Consider the following 19,384-nt stretch of genomic DNA (forward strand, 5'->3'; position numbering starts at 1 on the left):
TGTCGTTGGTTGAGCACTCGTGCCGTTCTCCAATACTCCAAATTCTTGTGGTCCGTACACACTTGCACCTTATGCTGTGCACCAATTAGTAAGTGTCTCCATCTCCGGAACGCTTCGTGAATGGCGAGTAGTTCTCGGTCATATACCGTGTAGTTCCTCTCGGATTTGTTCAGCTTACGCGAAAAGAAGGCACACGGTCTCCATTCCGACTTATTGCTCCCTGGCTGAAGCAGCACCGCCCCCACCGCCCGGTCTGAGGCATCAGTTTCCACTCTCATGGGTTTTTGTAAATCCACATGCAGGAGCTGTTCTTCCGAAGCGAATGCCTTTTTCAATTCCTCAAAAGCGTGCTCCGCCTCCGCCGTCCAAACGAATTTCTTCTTGCTGCTTAGACAGTCCGTGATGGGAGCCGTTAAGTGGGCAAAGTTCTTGATGAATTTACGGTAAAAGTTCCCAAACCCTAAGAACCTTTGCACATCTTTTTTCGTTTTCGGTGTCTTCCATTCCAGCACCGCCTGTACCTTGCCTGGATCCATGGCTAATCCCTTGTCTGATAGGCGGTACCCCAGGAATTCCACCTCCTTGGCATGGAACTGACACTTCTCCAATTTCACCCACAACTGGTTTGCTTGCAGCTGGCTCAGCACTTCCCTGACATCCTTTACATGCTGCTCCTCATTCTCTGAATATATCAGCACGTCATCGAGAAAGGCCACGCAATTCTTGTAGAGCAAAGGTCCCAGTACATGGTTCATGAGCGATTGAAAACAGGCGGAGCCTGCTTGTAATCCAAAGGGCATAACGAGATATTCGAAAGCCCCTAGGGGGGACTGTCCGATTGCTGTGATGGGATGGTGAGCTGCTTGTGCGTAAAATCCTGATCCCTCAGAGTTTGGCTAAGTTCCCAAACCTCTGTCTGTGATGGAGCTCCTTAAGCATGGCTCCATCAATCGCTCGTTGAATCGGACAGTGGGCGTTTACGGAACTTCTTCCAGCATAAAAGCTCCTTGACGGAAACGCGTCTTCTGGACTCTCGGCGTGACAGTTTCCGCCGAGGAGTGGGTGTCCCTACGGGAGGTCCTGAAACCTCTCCACTGTTCTCGCTTGAAGTATCTCTGAGCACTCCCTCCGACTCACTTTCCCTTGTAACTCCACTTCTCCCCCTGCTGGTCCCCTCCTCCGCTGAGTGGTCTCTCTCACCCTCCATGAGCCCTTTCACCTCCTTCGTCTCAGATGACAGTTCCCTGACAGAAAAAGATTAACGTACGAAGACCTACTAATAAGATCAGAAAGCGGCTGGAAATTAAGAACATATGAGGATTTGAAAGAAAAATTAACAGGCTGGCTACAATATCATCAAATAAACGCAATGTGGATGGAAGATAAAAAAGTAGGGATAAGTGAAAAAAAATCCAAATTTCAGATAGAAATAATTGAAGGTAAAACCAAATTATTATCTAGAATGTATGATATACTATTGGAATGGGACACCAAAGACGAAGAAATAAAGGAGGTTATGACAAAATGGTCAATGGACTTGGGATACAATATAGATTATGAAAAATGGTCGAGATTGTGGAATAATGGAATAAAATTTACGGCAAGTGTTACCCTTAGAGAAAATCTGGAGAAGATGATATATAGGTGGTATATCACACCAGCAAAATTAGGAAAAATGTATAAAACAGGAAATAAGGCCTGCTGGAAGTGCAAAATCAAAGAAGGCAATTTCTACCATATGTGGTGGACTTGCGAGGAAATGAAGAAATTCTGGGACTTGATTTATAATGAGTTAAAAAAAATATTTAAATATACTTTTCCTAAGAGACCGGAGGCCTTTTTACTAGGTATAATTGGGGATGAAATTAAAAGGGAAGATAGGATTTTATTCCAGTATTCGACAACAGCGGCCAGAATATTAATTGCACAGAATTGGAAAAGTACAAATATACCAACGGTTAGAGAATGGCAAACAAGATTATTCGAATATGTTGAATTAGCAAAAATGACGCAAAAAATTAGAAACCAAAAAAATACAAAGTTTATTAGTGATTGGAATAAATTTATGGCATACATTGAAGGAAACCATAGAAACCTAAAAACTATAGCAGGTCTGTTATAAAACTTATGATGTGCAAATCGTTAACAAATACTAGCTGCAGAAAATAGAAAATTTCATCAAGAAGTCCGAAATCGGGAGGGAAGGAGGTCAATAGGGGAGTAGAAGAAAGATATAAATATCTAATTATATAAAATCTTAATGAATAAGAGATAGAACTGTAACAGAGATTGTTGCTTTTTGGTGTTAGATGCGGATATTTTTTTTTCTTGTCTTCTTGTTCTCCTTGTTTCTTTTTAAAATTGTTGTCTTGTCTTTTGTGTTTTTTGTTTTTTGTTTTTCTCTCTTTTTATGCTGTAACTGAAACTCAATAAAAAGAACTTAAAAAAAATGATTGCTGCAGGATTCTGACTTCTTCTTTAACCACCCAGCCAATATCCTTTATCCTTTATTCTTTACTTTTCGTTCCTTTTGCCTCTGCCTCTGGACTGCGTTTCTTATTTTTCTCTTTGGGATCCGTCAGGACTGCCTTCTAGAAGCACCGGCCAGTGTCCTTCTGGAGGAGAACTCCCCTTCTGTCTCTCCCCAACCCCTTTTTAAACCCTAATTGGGTTCAAAGGCTTAAAATAACAGCAGCAAAACAGACATTTGAATCCTGCATCGAAGTGGGTCAGACCCCTTCCAAGCCTGCAATTCTACGATTCAAGCACTGACCCACTTCGATGGGTCTGTTTAAAATAAGTGGGCTTAATAATAATAATAATAATAATAATAATAATAATAATAAATGGGCTTAAAATAACAACATCAACAACGTGGGAATAATAATAATATTAATAATAATTGGCATAATAATAATGGGATAATAATAATAACAAATGGGCTTAATAATAATAGTAATAATAATAATAATAATAATAATAATAATAATAGGGCTAATAATAATAATAAATGGGAATAATAATAATAATAATAATAATGATGATGATGATGATGAAGACGGGGTGAATAAAAGGCCTTCACTGATAGTGGGGACCATAGGAGCCAGCTCCTAGTGGCTGAGGTCCCTTAGGGGCCCCTAATAAAATATTTGTGGGGCCAGTGGCGTAGCGTGGGGGGTGCAGGGGGGGCCGGCCGCACCGGGCGCAACATCTGGGGGTTGGGGTTAGGGGGCGCAAATCCATGGGTTAGGGGGCGCAAATCCATGGGTTAGGGGGCGCAAATCCACGGGTTAGGGGGCGCAAATCCATGGGTTAGGGGGCGCAAATCCATGGGTTAGGGGGCGCAAATCCATGGGTTAGGGGGCACAAATCCATGGGTTAGGGGGCGCAAATCTACGGGTTAGGGGGCGCAAATCCACGGGTTAGGGGGCGCAAATCCATGGGTTAGGGGGCGCAAATCCACGGGTTAGGGGGCGCAAATCCACGGGTTAGGGGGCGCAAATCCACGGGTTAGGGGGCGCAAATCCACGGGTTAGGGGGCGCAAATCCATGGGTTAGGGGGCGCAAATCCATGGGTTAGGGGGCGCAAATCCACGGGTTAGGGGGCGCAAATCCATGGGTTAGGAGGCGCAAATTACTTGCCTTGCCCCGGGTGCTGACAACCCACGCTACGCCACTGTGTGGGGTTGAGCCTCCAGAAAGTTGATGGGCATTGCCATTCTAATCCATCATGTGGAATGGGGCTTCCCTGCCCCCCCCTCAGTGTTTTATTCAAGTTGGTACCTCCGGCGGGGACTTCAGGGTCCATGGGCAGAGCCTACATTTCACACCTATGGCACAGCTCACAGCAATGAGCTGTGAAGACCCCAGTTCAAAGCTCACCATATCCACAATTGGGGGGGAAAGCAACAGCAGAGATTCTTGCACTGCAGAGGGTTGGACTAGATGACCCTCAGGGGTACCTTCCATGAAAAACTCACCCAGCAGCCTTGGGCCAGCCGCTATTCCCTTGGGCTCAGTTTGCCCGTCAGCGGTATGGGGGTAATTGCACAGGGAGTCTGCAGGACTGTATGAGAAAGTGCTTAGTAATAGTAATTTATTATTTGCACCCTGCCCATCTGGCTGGGTTTCCCCAGCCACTCTGGGCGGCTTCCAACGAAGATTAAAAATACATTAAAACATCACACATTAAAAACTTCTCCAAACAGGGCTGCCTTCAGATGTCTTCTAAATGTCAGGTAGTTGTTTATCTCTTTGACGTCTGAGGGGAGGGCATTCCACAGGGCGGGAGCCACCACCAAGAAGGCCCTCTGCCTGGTTCCCTGTAGCTTTGCTTCTCGCAGTGAGGGAACCGCCAGAAGGCCCTTGGCGCTGGACCTCAGTGTCCGGGCAGAACGATGGGGGTGGAGACGCTCCTTCAGGTATACTGGACCTTTGAGGCTGTTTAAGGCTTGAAAGGTCAGCACCAACACTTTGAATTGTGCTCGGAAACGTACTGGGAGCCAATGCAGATCTCTCAGGACTGGTGTTATGTGGTCTCAGTGGCCACTCCCAGTCACCAGTCTAGCTGCCACATTCTGGATTAATTGCAGTTTCTGGGTTACCTTCAAAGGTAGCCCCACATAGAGCGCATTGCAGTAGTCCAAGCGGGAGATAACCAGAGCATACACCACTCTGGTGAGACAGTCTGCGGGCAGGGAGGGTCTCAGCCTGCATACCGGATGAAGCTGGGAGACAGCCGCCCAGGACACAGAAGGCAGTCTTTGAATTCTCCTCCTCCTCCCTATAATTAAAAATATTGGATGCGGGTGGCGCTGTGGGTTAAACCACAGAGCCTAGGACTTGCCGATCAGGAGGTCGGCGGTTCGAATCCCCGCGACGGGGTGAGCTCCCATTGCTCAGTCCCTGCTCCTGCCAACCTAGCAGTTCGAAAGCACATCAAAGTGCAAGTAGATAAATAGGTACCGCTCCGGCGGGAAGGTAAACGGCGTTTCCGTGCGCTGCTCTGGTTCGCCAGAAGCGGCTTAGTCATGCTGGCCACATGACCCGGAAGCTGTACGCCGGCTCCCTCGGCCAATAAAGCGAGATGAGCACCGCAACCCCAGAGTCGGCCACGACTGGACCTAATGGTCAGGGGTCCCTTTACCTTTACCTGGATGTGATAGGGAGCTGGCTGTTTCTCGATGTCACAGTGCTACCTTTTGCCCACTAGAGGGAGTATGACACCTTCCTGTTATCCTCTCCTGCTCCCCGACTTTTAATGGTTGTACAGTATGTATATGAATGATGCTATGTACGGAAATGGGCCAGCAGGGGGCGCTTTCCCACCTGCCTAGTGATTCATTTCCCTGCTCTGTGTGTTTGTGTGTGTGTGTGTTTTGTGTGTGTGTGTGTGTGTTAGAGGTCGCAGGAGGCTTGGCAATGGAAGGCAGGGTGTCATTCTGCAGGCGATGGGACCCCCTGCAAAAGGAGGTCAATGGGGGGGAGGTAGGGGGTGGGCCTGGCTAACCTCCCTGTGCCTTGGCTCTGGCAGGCAGCGCAGCAGCTGAAAGGGACCCCCTGTGTTCTGGCAAAGGGGTTGGAGCCCCTGGACTCGCAGGGGTCAGCAAATTTTTCCAGCAAGGGGGCCGGTCCACTGTTCCCCCAGACCTCGTGGGGCGCCGGACTATATTTTGAAAATAATCGAAACATTAATCGAAACATTAATCGATCAATGCCTGCAGGAGACTTTGTGGATATTTAAGTTATAATTAGAAAAATCTTAATAATTATTCATAAAGGAAACAGCTTATAAGAAGTAAATAAGGATGCCAGAAACAGGATAAAGGAAGTCTTTTATTTGGTTGTTTGTATTGTTGTATACAGTGGTACCTCGGGTTACATACACTTCAGGTTACGTACGCTTCAGGTTACAGACTCCGCTAACCCCGAAATAGTGCTTCAGGTTAAGAACTTTTCTTCAGGATGAGAACAGAAATTGGGCTCCGGCGGCAGCTGGAGGCCCCATTAGCTAAAGTGGTGCTTCAGGTTAAGAACAGTTTCAGGTTAAGAACGGACCTCCGGAATGAATTAAGTACTTAACCAGAGGTACCACTGTATTATGCTTGTTGTTTGCTATGTTTGGGTCTGATGGGGGTGGATTTCTGTGTTGGGGGGTGGGAGCTTTGTGTTATGTTGTAAATAAAATTTCCAATAAAAAGTTATTAATATATATACATACATATATATATATATATAAATAAAAATGAATGAATTCCTATGCCCCACAAATAACCCAGAGATGCATTTTAAATAAAAGGACACATTCTACTCATGTAAAAACACGCTGATTCCCGGACCGTCCGCGGGCCGGATTTAGAAGGCGATTGGGCCAGATCTGGCCCCTGGGCCTGAGTTTGCCTACCCCTGCCCTGGAGAGACTGTGTGGCTCGGTGGGGGGGAGAGCGAGGGAGCTGCACAGAGTCCAGATGTGTCAGCCTTGGACAATAGGCGAGCGGGAAAAGGACAGACAGATGGGCCAGCTGATACAATGGACTAGGCGTTTAGCATTCAGGAGCCGTTCCCGGCTGACTTGCCGCCTCCCCTCCCCCTCCGCCCTGCTCCGCTATTGAGCCAGCCAAAGGCCAGGATGAAAAGGCCTAGCCAAAGCCCATCTGCTCACCCTTTCTCCTTCTCTCTCTCTCTCTCTCCTCACATTCATCCAAGGAGCAGAGAGAGAGAGAGAAAGGCATTTCTCCCCATTTTCTCCTTCCTCAGAACTGCTGGCGGGTGGGAAGGAAAGAAGGCGATCGGTGCATTTAATTGCACCCTGATTAAAAGCGCAGCTTGATCTTTCCTTCCTTCCTTCCATCCGTCCGGCCTCCTTCTTGCACCCATTTCACAGGTTGGAGGAACTGAGGCCGAGAAATGGACCCCCAGCCAGCCCAAACTACCGAGTGTCAAGTTCATGGGCCAGCAGGGAGTGCAGAGGTTCATTGACAAGAAAGAAAGAAAGAAAGAAAGAAAGAAAGAAAGAAAGAAAGAAAGAAAGCTTGATTTGGAAACAATTGGTCTCTCCCCGTTCTCAGATGTGCATAAACTGGCTCTGGTTGCTGGGTTGATGAGCCGCAGCAGAAAACAAGAGAAGAGGGAGTTTTGATGTTTGCTGCTTCTCGTTTGAAGCCTAGCAGGTGACAAGAGAAATCACATTTTCCCTTGTGCTGCCCTTGTGCCTTAAATAGCTGCCCAAGAGGCAAAAGCCTTGGTTTTCATAGAGTTGCAGTGATGGGGAAACCTGCCCCTGTTGAATTTCTGCCTGGGACGCAGCCGTCAAAGGCACAGGGGGCCCCAGCCAGGGAAGAAAGTTAGCAACTCTCCTTCAGGACAGTGGGAGACCGAGCAGAGAATTTCTCAACCAGGTCCTGAGTGCGAAGGAGGAACCTATTATTTAACGTGGTTCCTCAAGGTTGCAATATTTCAAAAGGGGACCTCGAGGGTCGACAATCTGTAGAGAGGGCCTGGGGCCACTGGCTTGCTTGCTTGCTTGCTTGCTTGCTGTCCCGAAAGTCTGTTTCCGTTAGCAGGATCGGGGCCAAATCCACTGCCAGCCAGGATTTTTCCAAACAGCTCAGCGTTCCCTCCTCAGGCTCCGTTTAACAAGATGCTGAGCTCCTCAGGAAAAGGTTCATTTATTTTTGTGCTTATGTGGGAGCCAGAATCCACAGAGCGAGAAGAAGAGAGCAATGGGGGGTGGGGTGGGATAATTCAGCTGCTGGGTAGCACACGGTGGCCACAAGCTCATTGCCATGACAGGAAATTTGGGAGGGATTGCAAATATGGATCATGACAGCCTTGGAAAGATCTCTTGGCGGGGTGTTTGTGTGGAGGGTCTCCCTTTCTACAACGCCCCATCCTTTGGTCACAGGAAGATGTGATTGCAGTAATAATTTGGCTTGCTTTTTCGAAAGCATTCTCATTTATTCTGCTTCTTCTAGTTGTGGCTCCCAGTACGTTTCCGAGCACGATTCAAAGTGTTGGTGCTGACCTTTAAAGCCCTAAATGGCCTCGGCCCAGTATACCTGAAGGAGCGTCTCCACCCCCATCGTTCTGCCGGGATGCTGAGGTCCAGTGCCGAGGGCCTTCTGGCAGTTCCCTCGCTGCGAGAAGCCAAGTTACAGGGAACCAGACAGTGGGCCTTCTCGGTAGTGGCGCCCGCCCTGTGGAACGACCTCCCACCAGATGTCAAAGAGAAAAATAACTACCAAACTTTTAGAAGACATCTGAAGGCAGCCCTGTTTAGGGAAGCTTTTAATGTTTAACAGGTTATTGTATTTTAGTGTTTTGTTGGAAGCCGCCCAGAGTGGCTGGGGAAACCCAGCCAGATGGGCAGGGTATAAATAATATATTATTATTATTATTATTATTAGGGATTTTGCAGCGACCCGAAGCCCTGTCTTCTGATACAGGGAGCTTTTATTCCGTGATTCTTCTGGCTTCTGAAACGTACTGGGCATTGCCCGTAAAAGAGCACATTTGAAATCATGAGGGCTAGAAACCTGAGTGCTTTCTTAAGACATTAGGAAGGTAAAGTCTGTACTTGCTGCCACATACCGGCTGCCTAGGCCTTTTCTGGGCACACTTCAAGAGGCACACAAGTGCATTGGATCATGATTCCTCCGGGTGACAGCAGGTGGCACTATTGTGTAGTGTTGCCACCATTAAGGGACACTCTGGTCAAAGGGCCCCGGGGCCCCTGGCTGTGGATCTCTTAAGACGGCAGAGAAATGGTGCCAAAGCCATTGGGAGTTCCCTAGGTAGACTCTGTGCTGCTGTTGACCCCTGAAGGGATAGACTGCCATGTGGCCCTGATTACAGTAGTCAAATCTGTCCAGCCTTTCGACAACGGAAAGGGCCTTGAGTGGCCGCAGGAATTGGGGGGTGTCCCTGGAGAGCTAGACATTTCTTAAATACTCCCCCCCATTTTATATCATCCCAAGGGACGCGGGTGACGCTGTGGGTTAAACCACAGATCCTAGGACAGGCCGATCAGAAGGTCGGCGCTTCGAATCCCCTCCACGGGGTGTGCTCCCGTTGCTCGGTCCCTGCTCCTGCCAACCTAGCAGTTTGAAAGCACACCAGTACAAGTAGATAAATAGGTACCGCTCCGGTGGGAAGGTAAACGGCGTTTCCGTGCGCTGCTCTGGTTTGCCAGAAGCAGCTTAGTCATGCTGGCCACATGACCCGGAAGCTGTACGCCGGCTCCCTCGGCCAACAAAGCGAGATGAGCGTCGCAACCCCAGAGTTGGCCACGACTGGACCTAATGGTCAGGGGTCCCTTTACCTTTAAGGAGCTGGAGGCAGCATTCCAGAAAGATTGCTCCCTTCTCTCCCCTTCCTCATAACAACCCTGCGAGGGCGGCCGATGGGGAGACAGAACTTGAAGGCTGAGAGTGAGGCCTGGGGCCTCTCCAGTCCTGGCTCTTAAGCCCTGCTGTTAGGTCTGATTCTGGCTCCAGGCAGCTTCTTGTGGCCCCCTGTGGGGGTTGGTGGAGGTGCGCGCAAGGCAGAAATCAGGGTGCAGAGATAACTCGGGGAAGGGATGGGTGGATGCGATAAAAGAGGGGCAGAACCCGCCCCCCTCCGTTTCCCCTTCTCCCCTTCCTTGCTCCCCTGCCCTACAGCGCGCAGCTGCCTCTTTTCCCCTCCCTTCCACCTGCTCCCCCCTCCCAGCTCTGTCAAAGCCCCCAAGGCAAAGAATAGCTCTTCTCTCTCTCTCTCTCTCTCTCTCTCTCTCTCTCTCTCTCTCTCTCTCTCTCTCTCTGTCCCAACCCGCCCCCCCCTTCTGCAAGCTTGGCCCAGCTCCTCGCAGCCAATCTGCTGGGGGGAAGGAGGGAGGTGGGTCTCTCTCCTCCAACGTCAGGCGTTGGGTTCCTAAGCTCTGCCACCGCCACCGCCTGCCGCCCAGGACAAGCGGAAAAAGAGGGATGCTGTGAAGAAGAAGCGGGCCTGGGGGGCTGCTTGCGCTTTCTCTCACTCTCTCCCCATCCCCTCAACACAAGGCGCCCTCCTCCTCTTCCTCTCTCTCTTTCTCTGTGCGTCCGTCCCCCCTCCAGCCTCTGCTTCTCCCCCCGCCTCCGCCTTGCTTGACCCTTTCCCCTGATTCCCACCCACCCACCCAAAGGGCACCTTTGGGATCTGTTTTCCAGCTGGGAGCGAAGGACAGAGGGGACCTTCCTATTTTCCCACCCGCGCGCGCGCCGCTTTCTCCCCGTCTCCAATTCTCCTCTGCTTTTTCTGGGGTGCTAGTTCCTGACTTTCTTCAGGGGTTTTGTGTGTTTTTTCTTGGCCTGAAGGGGCGGGCGGTGGGTGGGTGGGAGGGAGAGGGTCACAGAGGAAGTCAGACAGAGAGAGAGAGAGAGAGAGAAAGGACTCAGGAAAGCTGACCTGACTGCGACCCACCCACCCAAATCCATTTTGCATTCTCCTTTGTCAATTTCACCTGGCCAGCAGGTCGCTGGTCTCTTTGCTCTGCGCTCCCCCCCCCCACTTTCTGGACACACCTCCCTCCTCCTTCTCCCAACCCCCCCTCCCTTAAAAAAAACCCGAGCATCCTTTCTTATCTCCCCCCCCCCACCTCCCCCTGCTGGAGTCTCACGGGTACCGCGGAGGGGAAGTCCTCCGCGCCCTCGGCATGAAAATGATGGCAGGAGGTTCGGTGCACCAGAACGGTATCTTCCCCTCGGCAGCTCCTCAGCAGCAGCAGCAGCAAGGGGGGCCCCAGCCGCAGCAGCAGCAGCAGCCCCCCCAAGCCCCTCCGCAGTCCCACATGGATTCGGACCCTCCCGACTCTAGGAAAAGGCCGCTGGAGACCCCCACCGAAGCCATCAGCACCAAGAGGAGCAACACCGGAGGTGAGTGGACTTAGGGGGGGGAAGGGGCTGGCAGCCAGGGAGGCTGCCAAGGGGCAGGAAGTCAGGGGTGACCAGGGCCTCCCACCCCCACAGACATATAGACACACTCCTGGTCCACTTCGCATATGTGTGCACTGCAAGCGGGGTGGTCTGGGGCGCAGGGCGGCTCTAGGGAAATCCAGGCACCAAAAAGCACCTCGGCCTCCCAGAGGCCTCTTCCTTCAAGCTACTTGTCTGCTGCCTCCCCCCACCCCAAAATCTGCCCTGCAAAGCAGTCCCCCCCCTCCCCGTTACCTCCGGACAGCCATATATCTCCATCCTTTTTAGGCGCCTCTTCCCTTAAGCAGCCCCATCCCTCCTAATGCCAACCTGAGCCAGTTTGTGCACCTCTGCGCCAAAGCTGACCCCCCCATTAAAAAACATACACCTCATGTTTGAACCCGGCTCCCTCCCCATGCCTGTCTCCACCTGTCCCTCTTCCATTCTCCCCATCCACCTCTCCATCTTCCTTTTGTGGATTTGCCCTCTTCTCTTTATTTTCATTGGGGGGGTGTTCTTTGCCACACCCCAAAGGATGCAATTTGCTCCCCTTTTAGCTCTACCCCCCTGCAATAAAAACAGGGGGTTATCTCCTCTTTTACAACGTAGAATTCAAAAATATGGGGGTCCTTTTTCCCAGTCCAGCACTGCCTCTCTGCCCCGTAAGGTTTTCAGGGGATATGATTTAATCTGTTCTGCACCTTTATCCCCACAAACAGTCCCCCTTGTGATTTTTAAATTCTAGATTTTTACAGCCCAGCCGAGGGGATCCTTTGCAATGTGTCCCCCCCCCCCAACTTAGAAGGCGTGTGGGAGCGGAGTGCAGAAAATATAAGCTCCCCCTAAAAAACGCACATTTCTCTGCAAAGATTTTACTAGTCTATGCAGCTGGTTCTGTCAAAATGGAGTCTGTTAGAATAACTGTCTGTTTCCAGGGAAGAGGGAAAAGGAGTGGAGATATTCCGCTCCCCCCACCGCTCACACACATATAGACTATGGAAAACCTGTCAGCCCCCTTCCTCTCCTCCCCCCCCCCTCCATGACTGTCTGCTTGAGGAAATGAAGAGGGGAAGGATGTGAAAATCGGGACTCAAAAGAGGATGCAGGCAGCTGGGTTGTTGAAAAGGACACTGTGTGATCCAGGGATTTGTGGGGCGCTGGAGACAGAGGGAAAGGGGGGGGGGCAGAATAATGTCAATAGCGTTTTTTTTTGGGTGGAAGAAAAAGAGAAAATTCAGGATTTGTGAGCATTTCTTGATTTTAAAAAATAATAATATGTGCGCAAAAGGGCTTTAAAAATGCAAATGGTCATTCCTGGCGCCTGAATTTCGGTTGACACTAAAGCTGTGTAAAAATAGGGATTTGCAAAGCGCCTCTCTGTGTCTCTGTCTCTCTCTGACTCACCCATCTGCGCTCCTTTTGTGAAGGGCGACTTCACTTATTCTGCTGTTTCTGAGCCGATAGCAGTAGCTGCGTGCCGGCTCTGTGCCTGCTGGACTCTTTTAAGTATCCTCATCATCCTCGTTATTATTATTAATTATTATTTATTATGTACTAATAATTGGACCTGGTTCCGTTTTTATTGCTTGCGCGTCGATGAACGTATGAAGGCGTGCGCTCTATCTCTCTCTCTCACACACACACCATCACCCTCCAGATGTAATTAACATTTCGAGATCCTTTTGCGCTTCAGCGTTAGGGCAAGAAGCAATAAATATTGCGTCTGAAAGAGCCCCGGGGTCCTCTGGGGAAATCGACCTCCTTTATGACAGCGTCGCTGATGGGACTAATGGAGCAACTGGAATAAATAAAACGGGGGAAGGCGCGCGCAGGGGGGGGGCAGGCTGGACTTATTGTTTTGTGTGTGTGGTTCATGTTTAAGAAAGAAGGAAGGAATTGGGGGGGGTGGAGAGGAGAAGGTGAGCAAAAAAAAGGAGCCAATTTCTGGCGATATTCTAAGCATGCCTTCGTAGGCGTGTTGCGTTGGAGGAGGAGGAGGAGGCGATGGGGAAATCGCTTGGCCGGGGGGGGGGGGTTGCAGCAGGAGCCTGACAGCCACATATTTCAGGCTGGCGCTTTGGCTGCCTTGCCACCCCCCCACCGCACCCCTTTGCCAGCCAATCCCACCTTTGCTGCTCAGGGTGTCGCGTTTTATTTTCCCTTTCCAAGCGGTGCCCCCTACCTCTCCGCCGCCGCCCCCGTTTGGGGTTCGCTGCCCGTGATGGATTTGGGGAGGGAGGAGGAGGGGGGGGAAAGAAGGAGAAGCATTGATGGCATTGCAGGGGGAGTGGGGTGGGGAGGAGTGTGACGGAGATGGAGGGGGACGCCTTAGTGGTACCTAGTGTGCATCGCCAAAGGACACCGATTGCCGAGGAAATGCGCAAGAGCGAAAGTCACGCAGGCCTGGCGGCGGCGGCAGCGGCGGCCCAGCCGGGAGGTTAGCAAAGCGCCTGGGTGCTGGAGTGCCAGCTTGCGTGTGTACATGTGTGTGTGTGTGTGTGTGTGTGCATGCGTGTGCGCCTTGGTGTGCCACATCTCACGCGCGGGTGAAGGTCAAACTGGGTGGGCTGTTTTGTCCTTACAAAGTTTGGGTGTTTGATTTTCAGCCTGAGCATCCTGGAGGATGGAGAGGGGGGCATGTACCCAACAATTCTTGCGCCTACGATCTGATTCATCCCTGCTCCTGATGGGGGAACAGGCAGGTTTTATGGAGTCCTTGGGGACTTCCACAGAGACCAGGATGTCCCCTCCACTCTCTGCTGGTGAAACCCAGGCCTTCCCAGCTGTGGGGACGTCACCAGCCGGACTGGGCTGGCCGGCCTCTGGCTGCAGGCCTTTGTGACACACTTGATGGGTTCCCCCAGGCCTGCTTGGGTGCCAGGGCTTAGGAGACAGGGTTTAGGACATGATGAGGCCTAGCGGCATGCGGAAGCGTTTTCTGCCGCAACTGTTATGCGTGGCACTCTAGACAAAGCTTTCCAGCTTTGGCTTGCGATGGGCCGGGCCAGAGGTCAAGGTTAGGGCTTGGGGCACGAGTTCGGTTCCTGCTGTCCCTGGGTGACCTTGGCAGGGAGGGTGGGTGGGTGGTGGTCAATGCGTTTCTCCTTCACGCTGCCAGCGTGGCAAAAGCTCCGCGTTCCGAGCGCCGAGCACAAAATGGGTTATGACAGCCTGATGGAGCAGGGAGATGCGTTGCCTGTCGTGTCCCCCCCCAAAAAAAAATTGGTTGCAAAAAAACAGCTCCTCCCCATCCCATGCTCTCAGCAGTGCTCCTCTGAGACCCAGTTTCCGAGACAAAAGACCCAAAGGGGTTCTGGGCCTTTTTTCCAGGGGTGGGTCTGTGGCAATTTGGACCTGGAATTGAGAATGGGGTGGGGAGCAGGCAAATGCCCTCAGGTCTACGAGCATGAGGGAGAGACACCTGTTCGAGTTGGGTGTCAGAAACCCGGGGAAGTGGGTGCTCTTTGCAACCCCACAGCAAGTGGGAAAACAAAGCTTAGCGAACCTGGCTCAGCTCAAAACCAAAAACCCAAACATCTTAAAGGACCGTAAACAAATGAAGCACGCAGGTCGGTGGGAGCTCTCCAGCATTTTGCACCGAGCTATTTATTGAGCGGGACACGGGTGGTGCTGTGGGTTAAACCACAGAGCCTAGGATTTGCCGATCAGAAGGTCGGCGGTTCGAATCCCCACAATGGGGTGAGCTCCCGTTGCTGGGTCCCTGCTCCTAGCAGTTCGAAAGCACGTCAAAGTACAAGTAGATAAATAGGTACCACTCTGGCAGGAAGGTAAACGGCGTTTCCATGCGCTGTTCTGGTTCACCAGAAGCGGCTTAGTCCTGCTGGCCACATGACCCGGAAGCTGTACGCCAGCTCCCTCGGCCAATAAAGCGAGATGAGCGCTGCAACCCCAGAGTCGGCCACGACTGGACCTAATGGTCAGGGGTCCCTTTCCCTTTACCTTATTTATTGAGCATTAATTCTGACTGGTTTGCAGGGAGGTTAGACAAAGAAGAGTCAAAGCAAGTGTTATATCCCACACGTCTATCCCAGCGCAATTTCCCCGTTGCTTTTTATATAGCATGAGGTCTGATCCTTTGTGAAAGAGGGGTTTGTTGCTCAAGACATGCCGGTCAACTGTCATTGCACAACCTGAATGTGTCGGTATGTGACTGAATCCCGACCCCAAAACAGTGACAGTCTGGAGGCCCCTTTGGTCTTACTTGTCTGTCTGTCTGTCTGTCTCCCAGCTGCATGGTTGGGCAGTGGGAGGGTTATACAGCATGCAATCCACTCTGGGCTCCTACAGAACAAGTTCATTCCCTTAGGCCAAAGCAGCTGACCCAAAGAAGCAAAGATGTATGTTGATAAAATCTTCAGGGCTGTGGCACATAGAATCCTAGAATTGTAGAGTTGTAAGGGACCACGAGGGTCATCTAGTCCAACCCCCTGCAGTGCAGGAATCTTTTGCCCAACGGGGGGCTCAAACCCACAACCCCGAGATTAAGAATCTCATGCTCTACCAACTGAGCACTGTGTAGTGGTTAAAGTAGGGGTCAGCAAACTTTTTCAGCAGGGGGCTGGTCCACTGTCCCTCAGACCTTGTGGGGGGGCCGGACTATATTTGGGGGGGGGGAATGAACAAATTCCTATGCCCCACAAATAACCCAGAGATGCATTTTAAATAAAAGGACACATTCTACTCATGTAAAAACACCAGGCAGGCCCCACAAATAAGCCAGAGATGCATTTTAAATAAAAGCACACATTCTACTCATGTAAAAACACACTGCTTCTGTTATTATTATTTTAAGAGGGAAATAAAAGGGGAAATTTACCAGGAACAATCCAGACTAGATTGCTCAACTTAAATGATTCTAAGGCAGGGGTCAGCAAACTTTTTCAGCAGGGGGCCGGTCCACTGTCCCTCAGACCTTGTGGGGGGCCGGACTATATTTTTTTTGGGGGGGGGGAATTCCTATGCCACACAAGTAACCCAGAGATGCATTTTAAATGCACATTCTACTCATGTGAAAACACGCTGATTCCCGGACAGTCTGTGGGCCAGATTTTGAAGGAGATTGGGCCGGATCCGGCCCCCAGGCCTTAGTTTGCCTACCCATGGGTTAGAGTGTCAGAATAGGACCTGGGAGACCAGGGTTCAAATCCTCTGAAATTCACAGAATATGGCCTTGGGGGCCATTCGCTGCCTCTCAACCTAGCCTACCTCACAGGGTTGTTGTGTACATTAATGAGGAGAGGGAGAACCATGTCTGCTCCTCAGAGGAAATAAATGCAGTCAACTTGACCAAGGAATCAATAAGTTTGGGTCCCAGCAGCTCTTCTGCTGGTATAGAGGATTTAACTGTAAGCGGTGGAGCAGGGTCGAGATTTTATGATTAAGACCACCCTTCCCCAACCTGGTGCCCCCCAGGCAGGTGTTTTGGGCTACAGGTATCTGGCACCAGTTTGGAGAAGTAAAGAATACCAGGAGACATGGTGGCAAAGGCTGCCAAGATGTTTTGTTCAGCAGTGGGATGCTCAAACTGAAGGAGTGCAGCAAAAGCGTGGCACTTTATAGCAGGCGACAGCAGGGGATTGGCTGTTTGGGGTCACGTGATTCCCAGACTCCCCCAGGGGGGTTCTGGGTTGTGTTAGCATCACAGTTTGAGGTGCTTGCAGTTTCCTCCTCCGTTCAGGGGAGTCTCAGCGCACAAAGTCCGGGGCTCCTTTGGTACACCCAGTTTTGGAAATGAAGCCCAGTTTTGGAAAATTTGGTCGCGGGGAGGCAATCTGCACGTTTCCGAGCACAATTCAAAGTGTTGGTGCTGACCTTTAAAGCCCTAAACGGCCTCGGTCCAGTTTACCTGAAGGAGCGTCTCCACCCCCATCATTCTGCCCGGACGCTGAGGTCCAGGGCCTTCTGGCAGTTCCCTCATTGCGAGAAGTGAGGGTACAGGAAACCAGGCAGAGGGCCTTCTCGGTGGTGGCGCCTGCCCTATGGAACGCCCTCCCAACAGATGTCAAAGAGAAAAACAACTACCAGACTTTTAGAAGACATTTGAAGCCAGCCTTGTTTATGGAAGCTTTTAATGTTTGATGGACTACTGTATTTTAATATTTTGTTGGAAGCTGCCCAGAGTGGCTGGGGAAACCCAGCCAGATGTGCGGGGTAGAAATAATAAATTATTATTATTATTATTATTATTATTATTATTATTATTATTATTATTATTTCATGGGCTGCATCCTGCATTTGAAAATATGCGTTTGGGTGGAGCCGTGTACCATCTTAGCTGAAGCCCTGGGTAAAGTGTAGGGGGCTGTGTGACTCTCCAGGAAAGAGCCGTCATGGTTGTGAGAGATAATAAAAAGGTGCAGGAAAAGGCAAGCAAAGTTATCTAGGTGTTCCCAACCCCAACCAAGTTTGGAAACTTCAGCTAGTGCAGAATTCAGTCGCCAGGTCGCTCACCGGAGCAAGACGGTTTGAGCATATTACACCGATTCTGGTCTGACTGCACTGGCTACCAATTACCGTATTTTTTGCACCATAACACTCACTTTTTTCCCTCCTAGAGAGTAAGGGGAAATGTCTGTGCGTGTTATGGAGGGAATGCCTACGGGTGGCATGCCTACGGATTTTCCTCCTCTAAAAACTACATGCGTGTTATGGTCGGGTGCGTGTTATAGAGCGAAAAATACAGTAGTTTCTGGGCCCAATTCAAAGTGCTGGTTTTGACCTACAAAGCCTTAAATGGCTCAGGACTGCAATACCTCAAGGACCCCCTCTTTCCATATAAGAAATATTTATTAAGATTTTACAAAAACAGATATACAAAAACACATAATAAAAAAAGCAAAAAAATAAGAGTAAACACACACACACAAAAAATACAAAAAATTAAAAACAACTGTTTTTCATAACATAAAACTCATTTGCTTGTTTCTTTGACTTCCTCACACCTCCCCTTCTTGTATTCCCATTTAAATCATCAAATCAGCAAATCCTTACCCTCTTTTGTTTATCTTATCTCTATAACTTAACATTTTATAGCTCAGTATTTTCACCCATTAACAATTCATTTTTGCATATTCTTATTTACTTTGTTACAAATACCACTTATTTCCAATCCAACATCATTTTAATTATGTTTTAACCTATTTATACCCTTTTTCCATATTCTTAAAGCATTACAGCTGGAAACCACTTAATTTCTATCCAACATCATTCCAACATTCATTAATTTTGCAATATTTCTGTAGATAGTCTTTAAATTTCTTCCAATCTTCTTCCACCGCCTCTTCTCCCTGGTCCCGGATTCTGCCAGTCATTTCTGCCAATCCCATATAGTCCATCACCTTCACCTGCCATTCTTCCAAAGTGGGTAAATCTTGTGTCTTCCAATACTTTGCAATAAGTATTCTTGCTGCTGTTGTAGCGTACATAAAGAAAGTTCTGTCCTTCTCGCCTCTTTCCATATAAACCTAACCAGACCCTGAGACCATCTTCTGAGGCCCTCCTTCGTGTGCCTCCTCCTCGAGATGTCCAGAGGGTGGCAACACAAGAACGGGGCCTTCTCTGCAGTGGCTCCCCGTCTGTGGAATGCTCTCCCCAGGGAAGCTGGCCTGGCTCCTTTTTAAAACGTTCCTTTTTAAGCAGGCCTTTGGCTGATCTGATTTACAGCCTTTTAAAATGTGGTTTTTGCGGTGGTGGGGCTAATGGGTTGTTGTTTTTATTTTTATTATGTATTTTGTGGCTTTATATCTTCATTTTATTCTGTGAACTGCCCTGAAACCCTCGGGTATAGGGCAGTATATAATTCAATAAATAATAATAATAATACCTCTTAGACAAGGGAGGGGAAACCTGTGGTCCTGCAGATATCCCCTCAGCCCCTGCCAGCACAATGAAGGATCATGGGATTTGTAGTCCGACATCATCTACAGCCCCACAGATTCTCCATCTCTGTCCTAGAGTCATCGCCATGGGGTACCCTGTAAAGATCTGTGGCCCTCGATGGCACCCCAGTCCCTTTTTCTGGATTTTCAGCAGTCTTTTTTAAAAAAAACTGAACTATAGTTTATAAGTCCTCCTTAGGGAGGTTTAAGGAGATTTTTCGAGGCAGAATTCTAAGAAGAAATCTTGCTCTCGCCTTCCTGGGTTCTGGCTATTGAACTCCAAAGATGAGGATTAAGCAGTTTTTATTTTTTAAATTATTATTAAAATGCATTCCCGCCCAATAATAACATTTAAATTAAAGTTAATTTAACGCCCTCCCATCAGATGTCAAAGCGATAAACAACTACCTGACATTCAGAAGACATCTTAAGGCAGCCCTGTTCAGGGAAGTTTTTAATGTGTGATATCTTAGTGTATTTTTGGTCTCTGTGGAAGCCGCCCAGAGTGGCTGGGGAAACCCAGCCAGATGGGTGGGGTACAAATAAATTATTATTATT

At 49.5% G+C, this 19,384-nt stretch overlaps 1 protein-coding gene across 2 annotated transcripts in view; it reads left to right on the forward strand.

Moving 5' to 3' along the window:
- The first annotated feature begins 9,951 nt into the window (after nt 1–9,951).
- NOVA2 (NOVA alternative splicing regulator 2) overlaps nt 9,952–19,384 on the forward strand; it is a 70,687-nt gene continuing 61,254 nt past the window's right edge. The window contains exon 1 of one of the 2 annotated variants that reach the window (XM_083627451.1): nt 9,952–10,889. In XM_083627451.1, coding sequence (XP_083483577.1) covers nt 10,670–10,889 — 220 coding nt within the window. In that variant the 5' untranslated portion in view covers nt 9,952–10,669. Of the gene's footprint in view, nt 10,890–13,226; nt 13,366–19,384 lie in introns of those variants that run through there. The other variant, XM_083627452.1, reaches the window with a different exon arrangement.

Source organism: Podarcis filfolensis (genome assembly GCF_964270895.1).
Source record: "Podarcis filfolensis genome assembly, chromosome: 8".
Classification (NCBI taxonomy): Eukaryota; Metazoa; Chordata; class Lepidosauria; order Squamata; family Lacertidae; genus Podarcis; species Podarcis filfolensis.